Here is a 19,251-nt window from a genome sequence, read left to right on the forward strand (position 1 = left end):
CCAGCACTGCGTGAGAGTTCCGATCTGTCCACATCCTCATCAGCACCTGCCATGGGACTGCGATTCTGGCTGTCCTAGTGGGTGTGAAGTGATGCTGGTATTGATTTGCCTCTCCCTGGAGACTAATGATGTTGAGCAGCTTTTCATGTGCTTACTGGCCATTTGTATGTATTCTTTAGAAAAATGTTCAGATCTTTTTGTAATTGGGCTTTTGTCTTTTTATTATTGAGTTAAGAGTTTGTTATGATTATCTCTTCACTTTCCTCATGGTGTCCTTTAAAGCACAAAACTTTTACATTTTGATGAAGCCCAGTTTATCTGCTCTTTTTTTCTTTTGTTGCTCCTACTTTTGGCGTCGTATCTAAGAATCCTTTGCCAAATCCAAGGTCATGAAGATTTATCACTATGTTTTCTTCTAAGACAAACCTCTCTCTCTCTCTCTCTCTCTCTTTCTCTCTCTCTCTGTCTTTTTAAAATTAAACTCTTTCTTTCTTTGAGAAAGTCACCTGGAAGGGATCCTATGGTGTGATCCACTTAGGCTAGTTTCTTTATGGGAAGATAGCCTGATTCGAAAGGAATAGCTCTAAATAGCCCTAGGCTCTAAAATGAACACCTGTAGTTTCAGATTCAGAATGAAACCGTCCCAGGTTCTTCTAACTTTTGGTCTCCCCAGAGGTATGACTTTATAGGGGGACCAGAGTCCTCATCCTGTGCCCTCCATCTAATGTAATTACCCCATGGCCACTGGGGGTCCCTGCTCATCTACCCTTTATCTCTCTGTTCAAAGGGAAGGCTCTGAGAATTGTTAATTTGTAATTATTAATTCTTTCCATCTCAAATGGATACCTGCATTTTAAATTGCTATTGTCACTTAGTTTTGGACAGGTTTTACGCAGTGAGAGTTGAAGAAGCGTTTTGGGCAAGGTCGCCATGGAAGCTGCAGGGCAGGGGGCCTGTCCTGCTGGCCTGTGGGCGGGATGGGGCTTCGGGGGCCAGAGTATGTTCTTCCCCTTACGGTTGCCCCTCGCTACCCCAGAAGGCTGCTGGAAGTCAGGGAAGCCTCTTTCCCTCATCACCAGATTGCCCTGGGATGCAGTCTCCCTCTTCTTGTGGATGTCTGCCCCTTCCCTGTCTGGTCCGTGGACACTTCTTTGCTCTTGACCCCAAGGCAGCACTGTCTGCTTTTCTTTGTTTGATCCACTGAGCAGCTGGGCGAGATGACCTCGCACCTCCCCGCCTAAGGCTTGGTCTCTCAGGTGTTGATTTTATACCTGCAGTGCATTGGGTGTGCTCTAAGCCACTGTCATGGCTCGGAGGGGGGTGGGGGTTCTCTTTCTCTCTTCTCTTTAATGTATATTCTTTACTTCTTGTTACCAAGTGTCTCGTAATAAATAAGTCGTTGAGAAAGTGATTGTTATAGTTTTTTAAAAACTGGCCAATCATTATTAAACAAACTTAAATTTGACAAGTTATATGTTTTTTTTCCTTTTGTTGGTAAGAAGAGAGTCAGTATCTACTTAATTAGTGGCCATAGACCTGGATGTGCTCTGGTGTAGGCAAGCATTTGGGATGGGGTGCTGTCAGCTGTATTTTCTTTTAATTGCTATCATCTTAATTCAGTGCACATTAAAAAATGCATACTCATTCTCTTTCTTTTATGCACAAGCACATGCACACACACACACACACACACACACACGCATGCACATACCCCCCTCCCTGACACACATTCCCCTCCACACTGAAATGCAAAACTGAGTTCAGTTTCCAGTTAATGTAATGCCTCAAAGCTCATTTTTCCCTCTTTGCTTTGGATATTTCAAGCACAGTTGACTTTGGATGGCCTGAAATCACAGATTACCTTGCTTTGTTACAATTACAAAAATGCAGGATTCAGTATAAAATGGCATTGAGTTCATTGTTGACACTGTGGTCAGCTGTCAGACCTGGTGGCTGTTTGTCCCTCCGCAGTGGCTGTGACCCTTGGTACCCTCCCCTGTGTGGCCCTCCCTGAGGGTGTTCAGGCTCCTAAAGGAACCCTGGCTGCCTGTGGCACCACCCTGTTCCTTCAACCCAGATTAACGAGACTATTGGAAAAATATTTTCTGCCCTTTAGGAAGTGATCCCCATGTACCTGGCCACCTCCCCGATCCTGTCGGAGGGAGCCTCGCGCATGGAGTGCCAGCTGAAAAGGAGTCCTGTAGATAGGATCAGAAGCCTGGACCCCAACACGTCAGCCCAGGCCCTGCCTCCCAGTGAGGCCCCTTCGAGCGGCTCTTTAGTAAAGAAGAGAAGGAAAAGGAGGAGAAAGTCTCAGCTGGACACCCTGAAGAGAGATGACAACACAAACACGTCTGAGGATGAGGACATGTTTCCCATAGAGATGAGCTCCGACGACCAGGCTGACCCGCTGGACAGCAGTAGGTAAATGTGCACGAAAGGCAGGACCTGCGTCAGGGTCGGGCGCCTTCATTCTTTGAGACGATTCTAACAAACTCTTTTTTTCTCCCAATATTCCTTCATCATCTTTTTTCTTTTAAATCTTTTAAGATTTTTATTTATTTGAGAGAGAAAAAGAGAGCAAGCATGAGCAGAGGGGAGGAAGCAGAAGGAGAAAGAGAAGCAGACTTTGCTGAGCAAGGAGCCTGATGCAGGGCTGGATCCCAGGAACCCAGGATCAGGGCCTGAGCAGATGGCAGCCACTTTAACACCCAGGCGCCCCAGCATTCCTTATTGTTATGTTAATGCATTTACGCTGAGTTTTAGAACTCCGTGGACCTAAGGGTAAAGTAGCATAAAGATTTGAGGTTGCTTACAACTACAAGGCAGTTGGTAGTACCTGACCTCCTTGTCTGGCCACTTCAGCATCCAGGACAGAACCAAGAGGGCAGGGAAGTGAGCAAATTAATACTTCATGCACAAAACCAGTGTTCTAGAGCGGGCTTGCTCTTATCTGGGCCCCAGCTGTATGCCTGCCAGTGGGCTGATGCGTAGCTGGGAACTGATCTGTGATAGACTTCAGGTCACAAGTAGATGTCAACCAGTTTTCTTTCCAGGCAGGCTTTTCCTTTATAGCTTTGATTAGGCTTGAGGTTTCATGGTTGTCTTGCTTAACTTTTCTTTCTTTCTTTTTTTTTTTTTTAAGATTTTATTTATTCATGAGAGACACAGAGAGAGAGGCAGAGACACAGGCAGAGGGAGAAGTAGGCTGCCTGCAGGGAGCCCGATGCAGGACTTGATCCCGGGTCTCCAGGATCAGGCCCTGGGCCAAAGGCAGCGCTAAACCGCTGAGCCACCCGGGCTGCCCTGTTGCATAACTTTTCTTTGCTTTTAATAGGGTGGTGAAATTCTCTTTCTGTGCATTACTATTTTAGTGAAAATGGCCAGTTTTAAAAGATGAATCTCATTTGTAAAGTATAATTGATGTTTCAGATCTTCATGTAATTCAGTATATATATATGTACATATATATATATGTATGTATTTTTTCTTTTTTAGAGAGAGGAGGGTGGTAGGACAGAGGGAGAGGGAGAGAGAATTTTAAGTAGATTCTGCTGAGAGCAGAGCCCAACATGGGGTTCAATGTCATGACCCCTGAGATCACGACCTGAGCCGAAATCAAGAGGATGCTCAATCAACTGAGCCACCCAGGTGCCCCTCAAATTCAGTTTAATTTTTGCTGATTATTTTTGTGCCTTGTTAACATAAAGAAGGGATAAGGAGCATCAGGAGTAACCCTCTGCTTCATTATTCAAAATAGGATTTTTTTCTTCCCCTAGCTAAAAATACAGTCGAATTGGCAATGTCACTTTTCCTAACTATAGCCTCTAGTCTGCTGTAGGCTCACAAACTGGTATTTGGGCTTATTATAGTTGCCATCCCTGCCTGGCTTTTAATTCCAGAACTTAGTGATAGATATTTCAGGGAACATCACAGGTACACACAGATGGCCTCTGTGTGACTGGAAGAGTAGATCATGATTTTTTTCAATGAATGCATTCTACCTGAAAACAAGGTCGATTTGCAATCATTTCGTAATTATAAGATTCATTTGGTTTCTTTCTTTCTTTTTTTAATTAAAAAAATTTGTTAAGGATTTTACTTATTTATTCATGAGAGACCCAGAGAGAGAGGCAGAGACACAGGCAGAGGGAGAAGCAGGCTCCCTGTGAGGAGCCTGATGGGGGACTCGATCCCAGGACCCTGGGATCATGCCCTGGGCCAGATACTCAATCCCTGAGCCACCCAGGTGCCCCTCATTTGGTTTATATAGATTATTTATTTTTCTAGATGAAGCATCATCTGTGTGTGGTCATTTGGTTACTTGGCAGCTCCACCGGTGCACAGCAAGGCTTTTACAACCTCCTGGGTCGGGTTTCAGAGGCAACAGTGTAAATAAATAACAAGCAGGATCACCATTATGCACTGTGTGTCAGTCTAGATGCTTGAATACAGTGATTTTGTGTTTATAATCCAGCCAAAGCATGAGCACATTTATTTGTGTCTGTTTCTCACTTTTTTCCCTCTCTGCTGCCCGGAATTTGCCTGAGTGGGTCAGAAAGAGATCATGTTCATATAACAAAGAACTGAGATAAGATAAAAGGGAGACTTGCCTTTATTATGAATCTGTATTATGAATCTGTCACTAATAATCACTAATAAGGCTTTGACTTTGGTCTTTTTTTTTTTTTCCCCTCCAGAAATCTTCCTAACGATATACCTGTATTCCAAGAAGATGTTTCTAAGGAAAGCCCTTCCCCCATCATGACTTATCCTCAGTCGGCATCATACCCTAATTCTGATAGAGAGTGGTCACCCAGCGCAAGGTAAGCTGCTGGGGGAGGTGTGTGTGTTCGCCTACCCGGGTCCAGAGGGTTTAAAGTCAATTGTATGAAGCGTGTCTAACAAAATCATGAAATATGAGTAAAAAGTGAAAAAATGCAGTTTAGAGTCAGAGGTACAGATCAGGATTGACAACACGTGCAGACCGTAGACTTCTATCTGAAATCATATGCAAACTGGAAACATAGCTCTTAGCTCCCCACAGGTAACAGTGAAAGAAAAACCAGTTAAGTCACTCAGTGCTGGTTGTCAATAGGAGGAAACAGGTGGTGGGGCCTTTCTTGACACTTGGCCCTCAAGTCGGATTCGGGAGTGCAGCCGTTCTTTTAGGAGCCACTGAGGTGGTTCGGGCTTGTCAGAATGAGGCCTCTCCTCATGCTCAATCCCTTCTGCTGAATGCCAGAATGTTTATTTCCCCAAAAAGAACTGTATAAACTTGGGAGACCCAGACCTGCTCAGTGTGTGGGTTGCCGTCCTGAAGACCCCAGAGACTTTTAGGCAATGAGACCCCTGAGAGCCTGAGAGTACATGAGCCCTTCCAAGTACTTTTCAGAAGAACTGGGGAAGGGACAGATGTAACCCAAATGTTCTCAGCAAGGACAGTATCACTCCCATTGGGACAAAACCTGGTTCTTGGGCAGCAGAGAATTCTTAGATATTATAATGGTTTGCGGCCTCCACAGGGCCTCCAAGCATGGTGAGCACATTCACAGTCCATCCGTGGTGATAAAATTCCATGGTGGAGCGAGGGCCACTGTTGGAGGGGGGAATGCCTCCACTGTCCCGGGGTGCACTAACCATGAAAAGGGATTGAGAAACACCAATCTTAGTGACAGGGACATTCTTGGATTATTCTTGTTCCTCATGTGTTAGATGGACTTACGGTTTTCAGTGGAAGTGTAAGAACCCCTGCTGCAAAGGCTCCCTGCCTAAAGCCAGAGTCATCCAAACATCACTCCTAGTTCCGAGTGATCTCGCCAACAGGACAGCACAGTGAGCAGCGTGTGCTGGAGTCCCGAGTCAGAGAACCAGATCTGTCCCATGCCTCGTCCAGCCAGGACCGGGACAGCGAGTGTCAGTGCACCAGGGTCGGGGCTGGGGCCTGGAGGTGTCCTCGGGGGGGGGTCGGTCTGTAGGCCAGCCTCGTGCAACAGAAACAGAATGCTAGCTACATAGGACATGTACAGTTTTCAAGCAGTCATCCTTAGAAAGTGAGAAGAAACTGAAAAAGTTGATTTTGATGATCTGTTTCCTCTGGCCCAGCATATCCAGAATATTACCAAGCTAATTCGTTTTCAAAAAGTTATTCATGAGACATTTCACATTCTTGTTTCCGCACTAAGTCTCTGAGTTCACCGTGTAGCTCACGCGTAAGGACCACCTCAGTTTGGACACGTCACATTTCAATAGCCACGTGCAGCTGGTGGCTGTCATAAGGGACAGTGCAGATGTTAGACCTTTCTGGAACCTCCCACATGTGTAGCAATGAACCCTAAGGAGGGAAAAGGATGGTACCTTAGGAAGGAGATTATGTGGAATGAAACCACTAATTGGTTGAAAAATCTGCTCAAACACTTCTATATTAATTTTAAGAGTTTATTTATTTATTAATTTTTAAAAAGATTTTATTTTTTTTCATGAGAGACACAGAGAGAGAGAGAGAGAGGCAGAGACATAGGCAGAGGGAGAAGCAAGCTCCATGCATGGAGCCCAATGTGGGACTTGATCCCAGGTCTCCAGGATCACGCCCTGGGCTGAAGGCAGCACTAAACCACTGAGCCACCTGGGCTGCCCATAATTTTAAGAGCTTAAAATAAATGTTGGAAACACAACCCTGATGTGTCCCTCTGTCTTTCCTGCTCTATGAATCCAGGATAGCGACTGTGTCAGATCGTGTGAGTCTGACTGCTGTCAAATGCAATTACAAGTTAGCACAGATACATTTCCATACTTGGAATGACATGTTTTCTTTAAAGAGACAACTGGCAGCAGAAATTATCAGCTCTTTGGACTATGTTGTTTGATTAAGCACTAAATTCTGACCAGAGAACAACAGTCTTTTATGGGCATATGGATGAATTCGAAAATGAAATGATTCTTTTTGACAGTTTCCACTTGTTTTGGGGGTTCAAAAAATTTGTGTTGATTTCATAGTGATTTCAACAGATAGCATTCTGCTGTTGTCAGAGGCCTAAGTATGTTCATTTTCTAACAAATATTATTGTGGAGAGTAGTCAAAAGAATTTATATGAAACTTAATTTAATTGACTTATGATTTTTTCTTTCTTTTAATGTATATCACGTGGTATCCAGTAGCCCGATAGATTGCCAAAGGACTGCCCCCCACCTGGCAGTTGCGGCCGAGGGAGGCCTTTCTAGCTCTTGCCCTCCACAGCCTTCATACTTCCATGCTTCAGAAAGGTAGAGGGGCTCTTTTCCCCACTTGGGATCTTGGATAATAAAAATTGTGATCTAACCCTTACCAGTCTGTTAACCATTGACCAAATTACTTATGCCGGAAACACATAGAGACTGTAGAAGCGAAACTTTTGGTTTAAATCTTATAAATCTACTTGACTAACCAAATTACTCATAGAGGAAATACCTAGTGATGATTATTTTCCTTTGATTTTAAGCATTTGTAGATGATTAAATTTTTTTCACTACTAAATTTGATTCTCTGGGAATTATGGCTAAGTATATAGTTTTTCCTAATTTTGTGGAGTGCTTTGCAACACAGAATAATGACGTGAAAATTGGTAATATGATCTTTGCTTTCTGTCTAAGGTTGTTCAACAAGTAAGTTTATAAGATCTTTTGTATAAGGGGAGTTATTATAAGTCTTTAAGTAGCTCATTAGACTGAATAATAGAATCCTGTTTTCACAGCATTTCTAGAATGGGATTTTGGAGCGTAGCATGGGGTGGATCTTAAGGTGTAGGATCATAGGTTTGTATTTTCATCAGTTGCTGTGGTCTGAGATTCCTGCCTCCATTTCCTCCGTGTTGTCCACACTCCAAGCTACATGATGGACTCACATGGACGTTAACAAATGAACCTCTGATTGATTTCTACTTGGGAAACTGGTTTTCTTTTTGATGAAAGAATCAAGTCTCAGGATGTGCTTCATCTGGAGGTTGCATGGGCAGTGTAAAGGCCATTTTGAAAGGGGGTAAACTGAGTCCTAAATGGTTAAAACTAACTTGCCTAACCAGGCCTGGCAAAATCCTGAAAGCTATTATGTGGTTAGTAAATGCACTATTAATGAAAATCAATCATGGACCTTGTAAGCTTACTTTTTTGAACAACCCTTTACCTTAAAAGTCTAATATTTGATAACGGGAAAATCTGGTACCACCATCTTTCTTATGAATCATTCCCAGCGGTGGGAGTCTTTTCCCCGATTCACCTTCTGTCAATCTGAATTCCACGGAACCTGTGCATGTATTTGTGTACGGAATCCTTTGACAAAGGCTGGTGTTGCCAACGTGCCACCACGTATTGTGGTGGCATATCGGGTGTGAGAGGTGGGACTCCAAGCTTCTGATTTCCACACAGGGCTTGTTTCTCTGTGAAGGCATTTGCAGACCTGAAAACTTCTGGAAGCCTATGGCTTAGGGTGTTTATCAGAGGATCGGAACAGCGGGGATTCTGGAGTTGGCATCACAGAGAACTGTGTTCAGCATTTGCCTTCTAGAGCAAGGATTGGCAAACTACAGTCGATGGGCCGACTGCGACCGACTGTCTGTTCTTGTAGTTTTATGGGAGTGCAGCCAGTTTGTTCACATATCGTCTACGACCAGTTTTGTGCTACCACGGCAGAGTTGTGCACTTCAGACAAAGATCGGATAATCCACAAAGCTTGATGTACTCGCTCTCTGGCCTTTTACAGACAAAGTTTGCTGACCACCTACTCAGAGCAAACTCTTGTCTAAAGAGCTTTGCTTAATTTAGTGTAGTGGGTAAGACAGTTATTGTTCCACAAAATATAAAGGATATTTTATGTAATAAAATATGATAGGAGCTTTTTAAACAAGTGATTTGAGATTTGGGTGCAAGCTGTTGAGGATAGGAAGCTGATTCCAGTGGACTTTTCCTGTGATGACTCTGGAGAAAAAATGGGTTCAGGTCATGGTTTTAGGTACAGTGGTAGCTGCAACACCCTCTCTGCACATTTCAGTGATAGTGAATATAGGATCGTAGATAACCAGTGCCAGAAAAGCAATGACTCTCGGGAGAAAAGCATAATTAGAGGACTAGAGGGAGCACGGTTGGACAGTGATGAACACTCTATCACCTAGATGTATGGAGCTATCTGTCTTCTTCCTGTGGGACCACTTCCCATAGGGCAGAAGAGGGTGTGAGTGTGTGTGTGTGTTGGGAGAGGTGTCCTGTTGTATATACTCCCACAATATGCTGTCTTAGGGCCCTCCTCTCCACACATGGAGAAATAGAGCATGAGGGCCGTACCGTAGCCACATACCATGGGGATGGTTTGGTGGGCACTGGGCACTATGGACAGTGAACCAGCCTCTGAGCATCTCCGTGTGAAATGGAGGAGAGAGAGAGAGTGTTAAAATGGCCCAACTGAAGAGATCTGGGACCTAAACTAACCATTAAGGGTCCCTCTTGGTTTGATACATATTAGCTTTCATCTATGACCACTCCTTGACCTGACAGGAAGCTATACTCAGTGGGAGTTGAAGTCTATCTCAGACAGGTCCATGCGGCCCAGCACGATGGTGAGTGGGACTCAGGAGAGTGGAAGGTCTGTAAAAGAGGGCGCAAAAGGAAAATGGCATCTTTGTCCCCTGCTTCATGTACCACCTTTGTCTTACTCTGGGGGACATGATGTAGGAGGATGAAGTCAGGGAGTGATCAAATGGATACATTTTCCTATCCAGATGTTGTTTAGGATACTGTGAGAAGTTTGTAGATAAGATGATTACCCTTGGCTGGTCACTCTGGCTGAACAGAGGGAAGGCTTTGTTCAGGCCAGAATAGAAATATGGAAAATGTTGGGAACACAAGTTACAACCACTTGAAAGCTGGCCCGAGAATTGAGCCTTGTGATATGTTGTTACAGAGCAGGCCTTAGCACACAGGTGGGTCTTTGAAGTGTTCCTGGAAGATAGAGTATTTTATGAAGTCTCAACATAGAGGCTCCTGCCACATTAAGCAAGTTTATTCTTGGCACCTGGCATTTGTGGCAAAGTTGGCATGTGATGCGGTTTTCCTGTTTCCAAAGCCAGTGTGGATTCATAAATATTTTAGATATCGAATGTAATGGGTACGTGTCTGAGATCAGCAGCACCCCCTTTGCAGGTGAGAGCTGATGGACTTGGTTTGGGAGTTGAGAACGCAGGAGAGGTGAGCTCAGGGTGAGAAGTGGGGAAAGACAGGTGGTTTTGAGATGAGAAGAGACTTCTTTCCCTTCCTATTGTCCTCATTCCTTTCCTCGGTTTTCCTTTCTAATTGTTTCTTCTCATCTTTACTTGGAACTGGGGGGCAGGTTGGGCTAGGTTACCCAAATTGGGAGCACCTTCCATCCAGGCTGTGTGTTCTGTGGACCCCTGGTGGCCACAGGTGGGAATGTCATGAAGCTTGTGTGCATTTTCTGGGCTGTTTGAACCATAGAATTCTGGACCCAAAAAACATCTTAAAAAAGTTTCTCTTCCCTGTTTAATCATGGGTTTGTGTTTTCTTTAGTCCTTCAGGTTCTCGACCTTCGACACCTAAGAGTGATTCAGAATTGGTCAGTAAGGCCACCGATAGGACGATGCAGAAGAATAACCTAGAAATGCTCTGGCTTTGGGGAGAATTGCCACAAGCTGCAAAGGTAAGTTCCCCCCACCCCCGCCCCAATTCTGTCCATATACTGAAGAAAGTTTCTAAAAACATGAAATGGGCGCAGTGTTTTCTTTCAAGAAATTTTGTTTCATATTCCAGTCTTAAAAGAATCTTAAAAACATTACTATAAAATATTTTTTAATATTGCACGGCCTTTAGAAGATGCTACAGCTTCTTGTATCCCTGGCAAATATTTGTAATATGAATGAATGAATGAGTCAATGCTGAAAGCTTTCCTACTAAGAATCCAGATGGGCAGCTCTTGGGAGGGAAGGTCTGTTGAGGTAGAGTTGTGGGTTCTTTCCTTTTCTGGGTTATATTTGGCTTTCGTGGAAAACGCTGATTTCTCTGCCCATGGGCTGTAGTGCTGACCCAGCCAACCGTCTTTACAAATCCATGTCGTTTGCTGCTGCGGAAATGGCGTGAAAGTGCTAACCCATCACTTCTTCTGGCAAAACGCTTCCAACCACAGACCTGCTGTAGTGTTGTTTTCATTTGTGCTAGAAGCTGTGAGATTGGACACAGACATGAATACCTTCCCCCTTCCCCTCCAACCCATAAATTGCAGTTTGATTTTTGTTTGGATAATTGTCTTCCGTAACTGGGAACTCCTTGGAGGAGTAGAATCAGGAATGCTGACTTCCCACTCATGTGAACCAACCCCCAGATCTGTACTTCTTCACTCATATTTTGGGCCTTTATTGGAACTTCATTGAAATATAACATGCATACAGATCGTAAGTGTACAGATCTGTAAATTTTCACACTGTGACTGTGTCCATGGGACCTGCACCCAGACGGAGAAGGAAACGTGGGACCTAACCAGCAACTCGGAAGCCCCACCCTTTGCAGTTACTGCTCAAACGACCCCCCAGAGGGATAAAGACCCTCCTGCCGCTCACAGCAGAGATTAGCTTGGTGACATTCATCATGGTATCGTATGTAACTCTAATTCAGTTGTTGTCATCACTGCGAACTACCCATCATGTGAATATACTTCCTGTTCTACGGATGGACACTTACTTGAGCTGCTTCTGTTTCTTGGCCATTACGAGGCCCATCTGGCAGTTGATGTTTCATATGAAAGCTCATTTGCTTTGGGACTGCTATTCTGGTGTGTAGACTCCTTGGGCAGGTACGGAGATCATGAGGCTTACCCATCTCTCTGCAAAATGGGCAGACAGTTCTGCAGATTGTTAATGGGTTAATTGTGTGACTTGGGTTAACTCTGTTTTTCTGTTTGCCCACACTCTGACCATTCCTCTGTCTCTGTCTCTTTGCCCCTTCGACGTAGTCATCTCCACACAAGATGAAAGACTGCAGTCCGTTAAACAGTAGAAAAATCTGTGATAAGATGCACTTTCAGACCATTCACAGTGAATCTTCAGATGCGTTTAGTGACCAGTCGCCAACCCTGGCCAGGCCGCCCGTGCCGTCCATCCCAGAGCCGGGCAGGCCTTCCACGGAGATGCAGTTTGTGAACGAAGAAGATGTCGAGGCCTTAGGGGCCGCAGCCCCACCTTTACCTACAGTTGAAGAACCCAAACCACTCTCTACCAGTGTAGCCCCGACAGCAAGCAAGACGGATTCTCCTTCCAGGAAAAAAGGTGGGAAGGCCAGCATGTTCCAGCTCCTTCTGTGTAGACTTGGTGCTTGGCATGTTACCCTTCCTGCCCTTGGAAGTCCTGAATATATCAGGGGGGAAGCTGGCATGTTCAGTGTATGCCCTTTTGCTGCAGTTGTTAACTCATCGGAATTTAGTTCTAGAAAATCAGACTGAAGGAAGCCTTGGGGTGGTGTAATGAGCCCCCTCACTTTATAGCTTGGGGTGCTAGGATCCAGAGGGATGAAGTCGTGTTCACCCACGTGGGGCTCCAGAGGACGTTGATTACTGAGCTAATCCTGGTCCCCTCGCCCATTTCTCTGTTTTAATTGTGACATGCCGTGTATCACTATTTCAGATGACATTGGCTTATTTTTATTTTGCCGGGAACTCCCCTACTAGAACATACGTGCTCTGTGGGATCTAGAATCTTTTTGGTCTGGTTTACATTCATTTTGTCTGTGCTCAGAATAATGGTTGGCACATAGTCGTTGCTCTGTAACGGCTGGTTTGATACACACTCAGTTGCGCAGCAGGAGGGATGACGTCAAGCCTGCTCTGTTAACCATGGAGCTTGGTGCCGCTTTCTAGATTTGTATGAACCAGTGACCTAATTCTCTGGCAGAAGGAAACAGGAAGCCTGCAGTCCTGGTGCACAGTGACCGCCGATGTACCCTGTAGGCTGCCGGGCCTGGGGATATTGATACAAGCAAGTGTATCATCATCGTCATCATCATATCATTTAAAGATCATGATGACAATCGCTTCAAGATATTGAGTGCTGGGTGCATGTCAGGCACAGGTGGGGGTGGAGCTCAGTAGGGTCACACAACGGTCTAGGGCTCGCCCTTGGCAGTGGGGGGTGGACGCCAACTTGGTTAGTCTGCCTCTGGAGTCGTGCCACGCTGCTGACTTCCCAGCTCTTGTGTTCCTGGGCCGGGGGGGCCCTTGTGAACTAGTTTGCACATTAGGCTCAACTGCTTTCTGGAGCCGCTCAGAAGTCCACGGAAGACCAGAGTTCTGACCTGACCCGTTTGTTCTTTCAGACAAGCGGAGCAGACACCTGGGTGCTGACGGCGTCTACTTGGATGACCTCACAGACATGGATCCTGAGGTGGCTGCCCTGTATTTTCCTAAAAAGTAAGATTTCTTTTTATTCCTCGTATCATTTTCTATGTTTAACTGTGTGAGTCTGGAATAGGCAGCGGGAGGCCCAGATTTTACTGTGAAAAGCAACCAGAAAACAATGGCCTTTCTCTGTGGACGCGTGTGTGGCTACATCCCCGTGTGGCTGGCTTCCCACCTTCTGACCGGGAAGGCAGGCATGAGGCTGGCTCCCAGGGTGACACCACAGTCATGTCACGGGGGCGCAGTGGCCCACAACCCGAATCGGTGGCCAAGAGGGGGCGGCTGCACCTCCCTCTCCCTCCCCAGGAGAGATTCTCCTGTGGCCTTTGGGGACCCCTGTTCAGCTTTGTGACTTGCAGGGAGGGCTGGCTCCTCGGAGGGTGGTGGCCGCGACCTGTGGCCTCTTTCTCTGTGGTTCATGTCACAGAGGCTTGGGAGGACGAGAGGCTAATAAAAGAATCACTTCTCTCCCACGGTAGTTCATTTTACGTGTCTGTCCTTGTCCCGGTCCCGAGGTGGCCTCGCTTGTGGCCTTGGGAGCTGGGCTGGCGCATGGCGGGGGAGAGGGGGGTTGTCCCCTGCTGCTGTGACGTCAGCACATCTCCCCTCTTCCTCCTCCCAGCGGAGATCCTTCGGGGCTCCCCAAACACGCCAGCGACAACGGAGCCCGGTCGGCCAACCAGTCCCCGCAGTCGGTGGGCAGCTCTGGCATCGACAGCGGCGTGGAGAGCACCTCGGACGGCCTGCGGGACCTGCCGTCCATCGCCATCTCCCTGTGTGGGGGCCTCAGCGACAACAGGGAGATAACCAAAGGTACCGGAGCCCGCGGCCCGTCTTTGAGCCACGAGCGCCCCCTCGTGGCCCGCGGTCGGAACATCCGGAGGCCCGGGCTTCTCCGGCTCACGTCGTGTCACTTGTCCCTTGGCTGTGCTCCTGCTGGGGGGATGGCACAAATGACTCCTTGCAGCTCTGAACGTTGCTGGCTTGGCGGTGGGCCGCCCGGAGGGTTGTGGTGGTCACACGTGGCTTCGGGGCCACGTGTCGTCAGGCGTGTTTGCTGCGCGATGGGGGTCTCCTTGCCTGGTGGCCGCCCTGCAGAGGTGTCCTCCGGGGGCCTGCCGCCCGGTGGGAGTGTCGGTGTTTTGGAAACACGGAGCATCGCAAGTGTGCGGAAATGCTGTGGGGCCTGGGGAGGGAGGGACGTCTGAGTTTGAGCAAGTCCAGGGCGCTTGCCAGCTGGATCCGAGGGGTGCTCATAGGCTTGGCGGAGGTGGCGAGTTAATTCGTAGCGGTGGTTTCCCAGGGTCTCCTGACAGCTACGTGGTGAAGTGGCCCCAACACCCCCAGTGGAGGATGCATCAGTCATTGCCAACTGATGAATTTTTCGAGTGGACCTAGTCGCCCGGGTGACCCTCTCTCACCCTCCCACCTCCACTGGCCTCTCTCTTTTTCATCATGCCCCCCCCCCCCTGCCAACAGTGGCCTGTTTTTCTAGGCGAGGATGGGCGAGGGTGTGCCCTTCATCCCCTTGCCACTCAGGAGCCACCGTCTCCCCTTCCTGCCCTGGGCGGCCATCCACACTCCTGTCTCCCTCCTGAAGTCCATTCAGGGCTTTGTGAATTTCTTCTCACACAGACAGTGAGGCCCCTTATTCTGGAACCTGAACCAGCTAATAATCCATCCCCCTGGTGATGAGCTGAAGGGGGTTAGTTTATGTGACCCAGCGGGTTTAGTCCATCACAGGAAGTCGTTTTAAGACTCCCTCCCCTCTAATAACCAGCCACATTCTGTTTGCACATCTCTGCCCCCAACTGCTCTGGGGCTTTGAAGAGGTGAGCGCACTCCGAGGAGGCTGGTGTCCGATGGCGCCCCCTCTCCCATACGCTCACACTGTCCTCTCACGGGGGTCCATACGGATGAGACCAGATTCCCATGGCCCGGAGTCCCCGAGGAGAGTACCTGGTGGTATGAATTAGGATCCCTCAGGTGCGTGTTGTGGCCAGTCTGAATTGGCATCAGGACCACGGGGTCTTTTTCTGCTGGACAGGAGTGACTCCCAACGTCCCGGGTCTGCTGGGCCTTGGTTCCATCCAGGGTATATAGGCTCCCCTAGGGAAGGAATAGGGACAAATTAGGGCCAGAGAGATGGTCAGAGCTGTCATCAAGGCTCAAGACAGGGTCCGGCTGAATGGGGGATGTTGAGTGGAGGCCGGGGCCTTAGGCCAGAGCTCCTCACAGGAGCTGGAGTCAGGAGGCCGGGCCTCCGCTGTGTCCTGCATGTCCTGCACGTGACAGTGACCAGCACCACGCCCACTGACACAGAGCGAGCCCTTGCTCTACACGGGGCATTGTGCTTTCTCCTCACGACCTCGTCCAGCCACCGAGGAGGCAGACGAGGGAACCGAGGCTCAGGGACGCTGATTACTTGCTCAACACAAGCTCACGCTGACAAATGTGACTTGAGCTGAGTGGCCTGGTTTCTGAGCCTACTCGCTATTCATCTGCTTCTCGTAGGGAAACTGTATTTCCCACACGCCTCTCCCTGCCTCGCTGCCTACACATACACTTCCCCCATGTCCTCAGACTGCCCCCGGCCACCCTTCATGTCCACACAGACGCTGTCCCCCAAAACTAACTGAGGCCCCTTTACAAACACAGTCGAAGAATTGTCTGTACAGCCGGAATGCACAGGCTCTCAGAAAACACTTGTGAATGAGCAGGTGAAAATGTTCCCTCTCTTTTCTCCTTATTCTGTATGATTGCTTTCACAGATGCATTTCTGGAACAAGCTGTGTCCTATCAACAGTTTGTGGACAACCCGGCTCTCATCGATGACCCCAATCTTGTGGTGAAGATCGGGAATAAGTAGGTTCCTCTTAGAAAGTCATTTGGGCTGTCACATGGGACTGTTCGCGTTTCAGGTTTTCTGATGCAAAGACCCAGGCAGTAAACATTAGAAACATGTGAAATGAAGTCCTTGTTACAATTTATTATCATCTCTTCATTCTTGGCAAAATACTGTGTTGTTGTATAGTTGGTAGGTTGATGTAACTGTCAATCTCGTGGATTTTAATATTCATCGGTACTAGGTTTTTTAAAAAAGATTTATTGATTTTAGAGAGAGAGCCTGAGTGGGAGGGGCAGAGGGAGGGGGAGAGAGAGACTCTCAAGCACAGGGCCTGACGCGGGGCTCGATCTCACAACCCTGAGATCACAACCTGAGCTGAAACCAAGCGTCGGATGCTCAACCAGCTGTGCCACCCAGGTGCCCCTGTGCCCCATACACTCGCACTGTCATCTCACGGGGGACATCCAGTCTCAGCCCCTGGCCTGTGAGCCTCAGGCCCGTATAGTCCATGGGCGTTCACAGAATAGACTGCCTATCTACCCCTTGGAGCTTTGTTGACTGAGGTCAGGGGATGTGCAGGTGTTTTTGTAGATTATCAGCAAACTTTTCTCCGCGAGAGGAAGTCGGGGGTATTTAGGTATTAACCTGGGGTCCCTAGTTGCCTTTTCCATGAAGTGTGGCAAGAAATGCCATAGGCGCATCGGTGGCTTGATGCGTCACGGAGCCTGGGCTCCCTCCAGCTGGCCACGGGGGTCTCTGACCACATCTGCCAGTCTGTGCTTGGCCCCCAAGAGGGGCTGCTGTGAGGTCGGCAGGACGAGGGGTCCCTGCAAGGGAGGGGCAAGTTGGGGAGAGCTGGGGTGTTGGCAACAGTATTGGGCTTGTTAAGGACCCAGCTGGGATTCCAGAGTTTTCCTTGACTGTCTCTCGTGACATTAGAAAGATTGTTCAGGCTGAGCTTTGGTCTTTGACGCCTATTTCATTCTTTCACATCAGATATTATAACTGGACAACAGCAGCGCCTCTGCTCCTGGCCATGCAGGCCTTCCAGAAACCTTTGCCAAAGGTGAGCTTTAACATGAGGCCGAAGGGGTGGCACTAAACACGATGGGCAGACTAATCTGGGCAGTTAGAATTTAACTTTTATTTTAGAACCACAGAGTTAATTACATTATGATCTTTTGAAGTTCATGATTACAGATGTCAGGAGTTTGGAATCTCCCTCTCTTGCACCCTTAATGTCCTCCCCCCTCTTGCTTATCAGGGCGAAACCTCCCAATCGTGGCAGCGCCAGACCAAGGCCTGCCTCCTGCAGGGTTCCTTTCCCAATCTGCTGTACTGGGGATGTAGGTAGGGACAGAGCAGGTCGGTGACTGGATGTCAGAGCCCAGGGGTGACGAGGGGACGAGAGAGAAGGGCCTGAGCAGGTGGCAGTGTGGCTGCAGGGAGAGGGCGCATCAGGTGTGGGGGCCAGCGCTAGCGGCAGTGCTGCTAGGTGAGGAGGGCAGAGTGCAGGGCCTGGCAGGTCCTCGCTGCAGGAGAGAGCAGGTGATGTCGCAGGAAGAGGCTGTCACGCTCCCCCCAGGACTCACCGGACACTCGCTGGGAATTGGTCAGCTTTTCAACATTGTATCTTCTTGCTAGATTATACATTCTTTTTCTGCAAAGACCATGTCTTTCCTTGTCTCCCTCATCCACTCAGCAGGTGCTTCTTGCAGCAGATCAGATAGTTAGGATATCTGAAGTTCTCGAAAGTCAGCTCTGACTTTGTTGGGCCCACGCTCCCTCCTTCCTGTGTGTGTGTGTGTGTGTGTGTGTGTGTGTGCACGCACCTGCGTGGGTAGCATTTGGGGTTTGGAGGTTGTGACCTCATCTGTGGTGGTGCTTTACCTGAGGTCATTTTTCCTCCCTGGTTTTGTTTCCTCATAGTGTACATGGTATTCATGGCTCAGGGTAAATTGTTATCTTACAAATCAGTAAGAAAAAAACAATGCGGTAGAGATATCCTTTAACTGAAACAGTTTAACTCACAGAAGATGTGCGCATGACTCGTAAGCTGAGGCTTTGTGCTATGCATCCTAAATTTTTTTACAAGCTGTCAGTAATTTTTGACTCTGCTTATGGCGTTTATTGATGTAGAATTAGTTTTATATATAGAATTTGTCCATCTTTTATGGCTGTTGAGTCTTGTAGCACGCTTAGGATGGCCCTGCGTTCCCATTTTCCAAACTTGTGAAAATATGTCAGCTTTCCCTCTAGTACTTTCTTTTTTATTTTTTTATGTGGGCCCCACACCCAGCATGGAGCCCAGTGCGGGGCTCGAACTCCCAACCCTGAGATCCAGACCTGAGCTGAAATCAAGAGTCAGGCACGTAACCAACTGAGCCACCCAGGCAGCCCTCCCCTAGTGCTTTCTTAAATCTCTGATGTGTCCGGATTTTATTTTGTGAGTGAGCGAGGTATCAGGAACCAAGTCGGGGCTTCCCCAGCTGGTTGTTGAATCGTGATGCTTTGTAGGAAACAGAATGACTACCAGCAGCTTAAATAATAGGGGTTTATTCTCCGACGTGGTAAGAATCTTCGAGGTTGGTAGTTTCAGGGTTAGTTTCTCCGTGATTGTCTTGGCTTTCCCGTCACGATCACGAAGTGGCTGCCCCCCACATCATCCTCTCAAACAGCCCCGTCCCAAATAGGAAGGGTAGAGGCAGACTTCTCCCCTTTCACTGGCCATGTGGTCACACGATCACTGCCAAACCAGGTGCTGATAAAACAGTGGAATGACCATGCGTGGCGGAGACCAAGGGAGGTCAGAACATATTGCCCCGAGTCTTTTTTTTTTTTTTTTTGCGCCTGAGTCATGAACAGAGTTTTGGATGTGTTGGCAAGAAAGAAAGGGGATGATGTGCCCAGGGAGGCAAGTAACCCACCGGCCCTGGCATAGCTACCTATGCCGGTACCTTTGGTTAGACCGCCTTCCTCA

At 47.8% G+C, this 19,251-nt stretch overlaps 1 protein-coding gene across 10 annotated transcripts in view; it reads left to right on the forward strand.

The window, feature by feature from the left end:
- LPIN1 (lipin 1) overlaps positions 1-19,251 on the forward strand; it is a 131,800-nt gene that overhangs the window by 80,338 nt on the left and 32,211 nt on the right. For 9 of the 10 annotated variants that reach the window (XM_035700478.2, XM_025454638.3, XM_025454635.3 and 6 more), the window contains 9 exons: positions 2,117-2,424; positions 4,701-4,826; positions 7,156-7,263; positions 10,552-10,681; positions 11,987-12,299; positions 13,342-13,435; positions 14,046-14,236; positions 16,195-16,288; positions 17,268-17,337. In XM_035700478.2, coding sequence (XP_035556371.1) covers positions 2,117-2,424; positions 4,701-4,826; positions 7,156-7,263; positions 10,552-10,681; positions 11,987-12,299; positions 13,342-13,435; positions 14,046-14,236; positions 16,195-16,288; positions 17,268-17,337 — 1,434 coding nt within the window. The remainder of the gene's footprint in view (positions 1-2,116; positions 2,425-4,700; positions 4,827-7,155; positions 7,264-10,551; positions 10,682-11,986; positions 12,300-13,341; positions 13,436-14,045; positions 14,237-16,194; positions 16,289-17,267; positions 17,338-19,251) is intronic. The other variant, XM_049095316.1, reaches the window with a different exon arrangement.

Source organism: Canis lupus, chromosome 17, assembly GCF_003254725.2.
Source record: "Canis lupus dingo isolate Sandy chromosome 17, ASM325472v2, whole genome shotgun sequence".
Classification (NCBI taxonomy): Eukaryota; Metazoa; Chordata; class Mammalia; order Carnivora; family Canidae; genus Canis; species Canis lupus.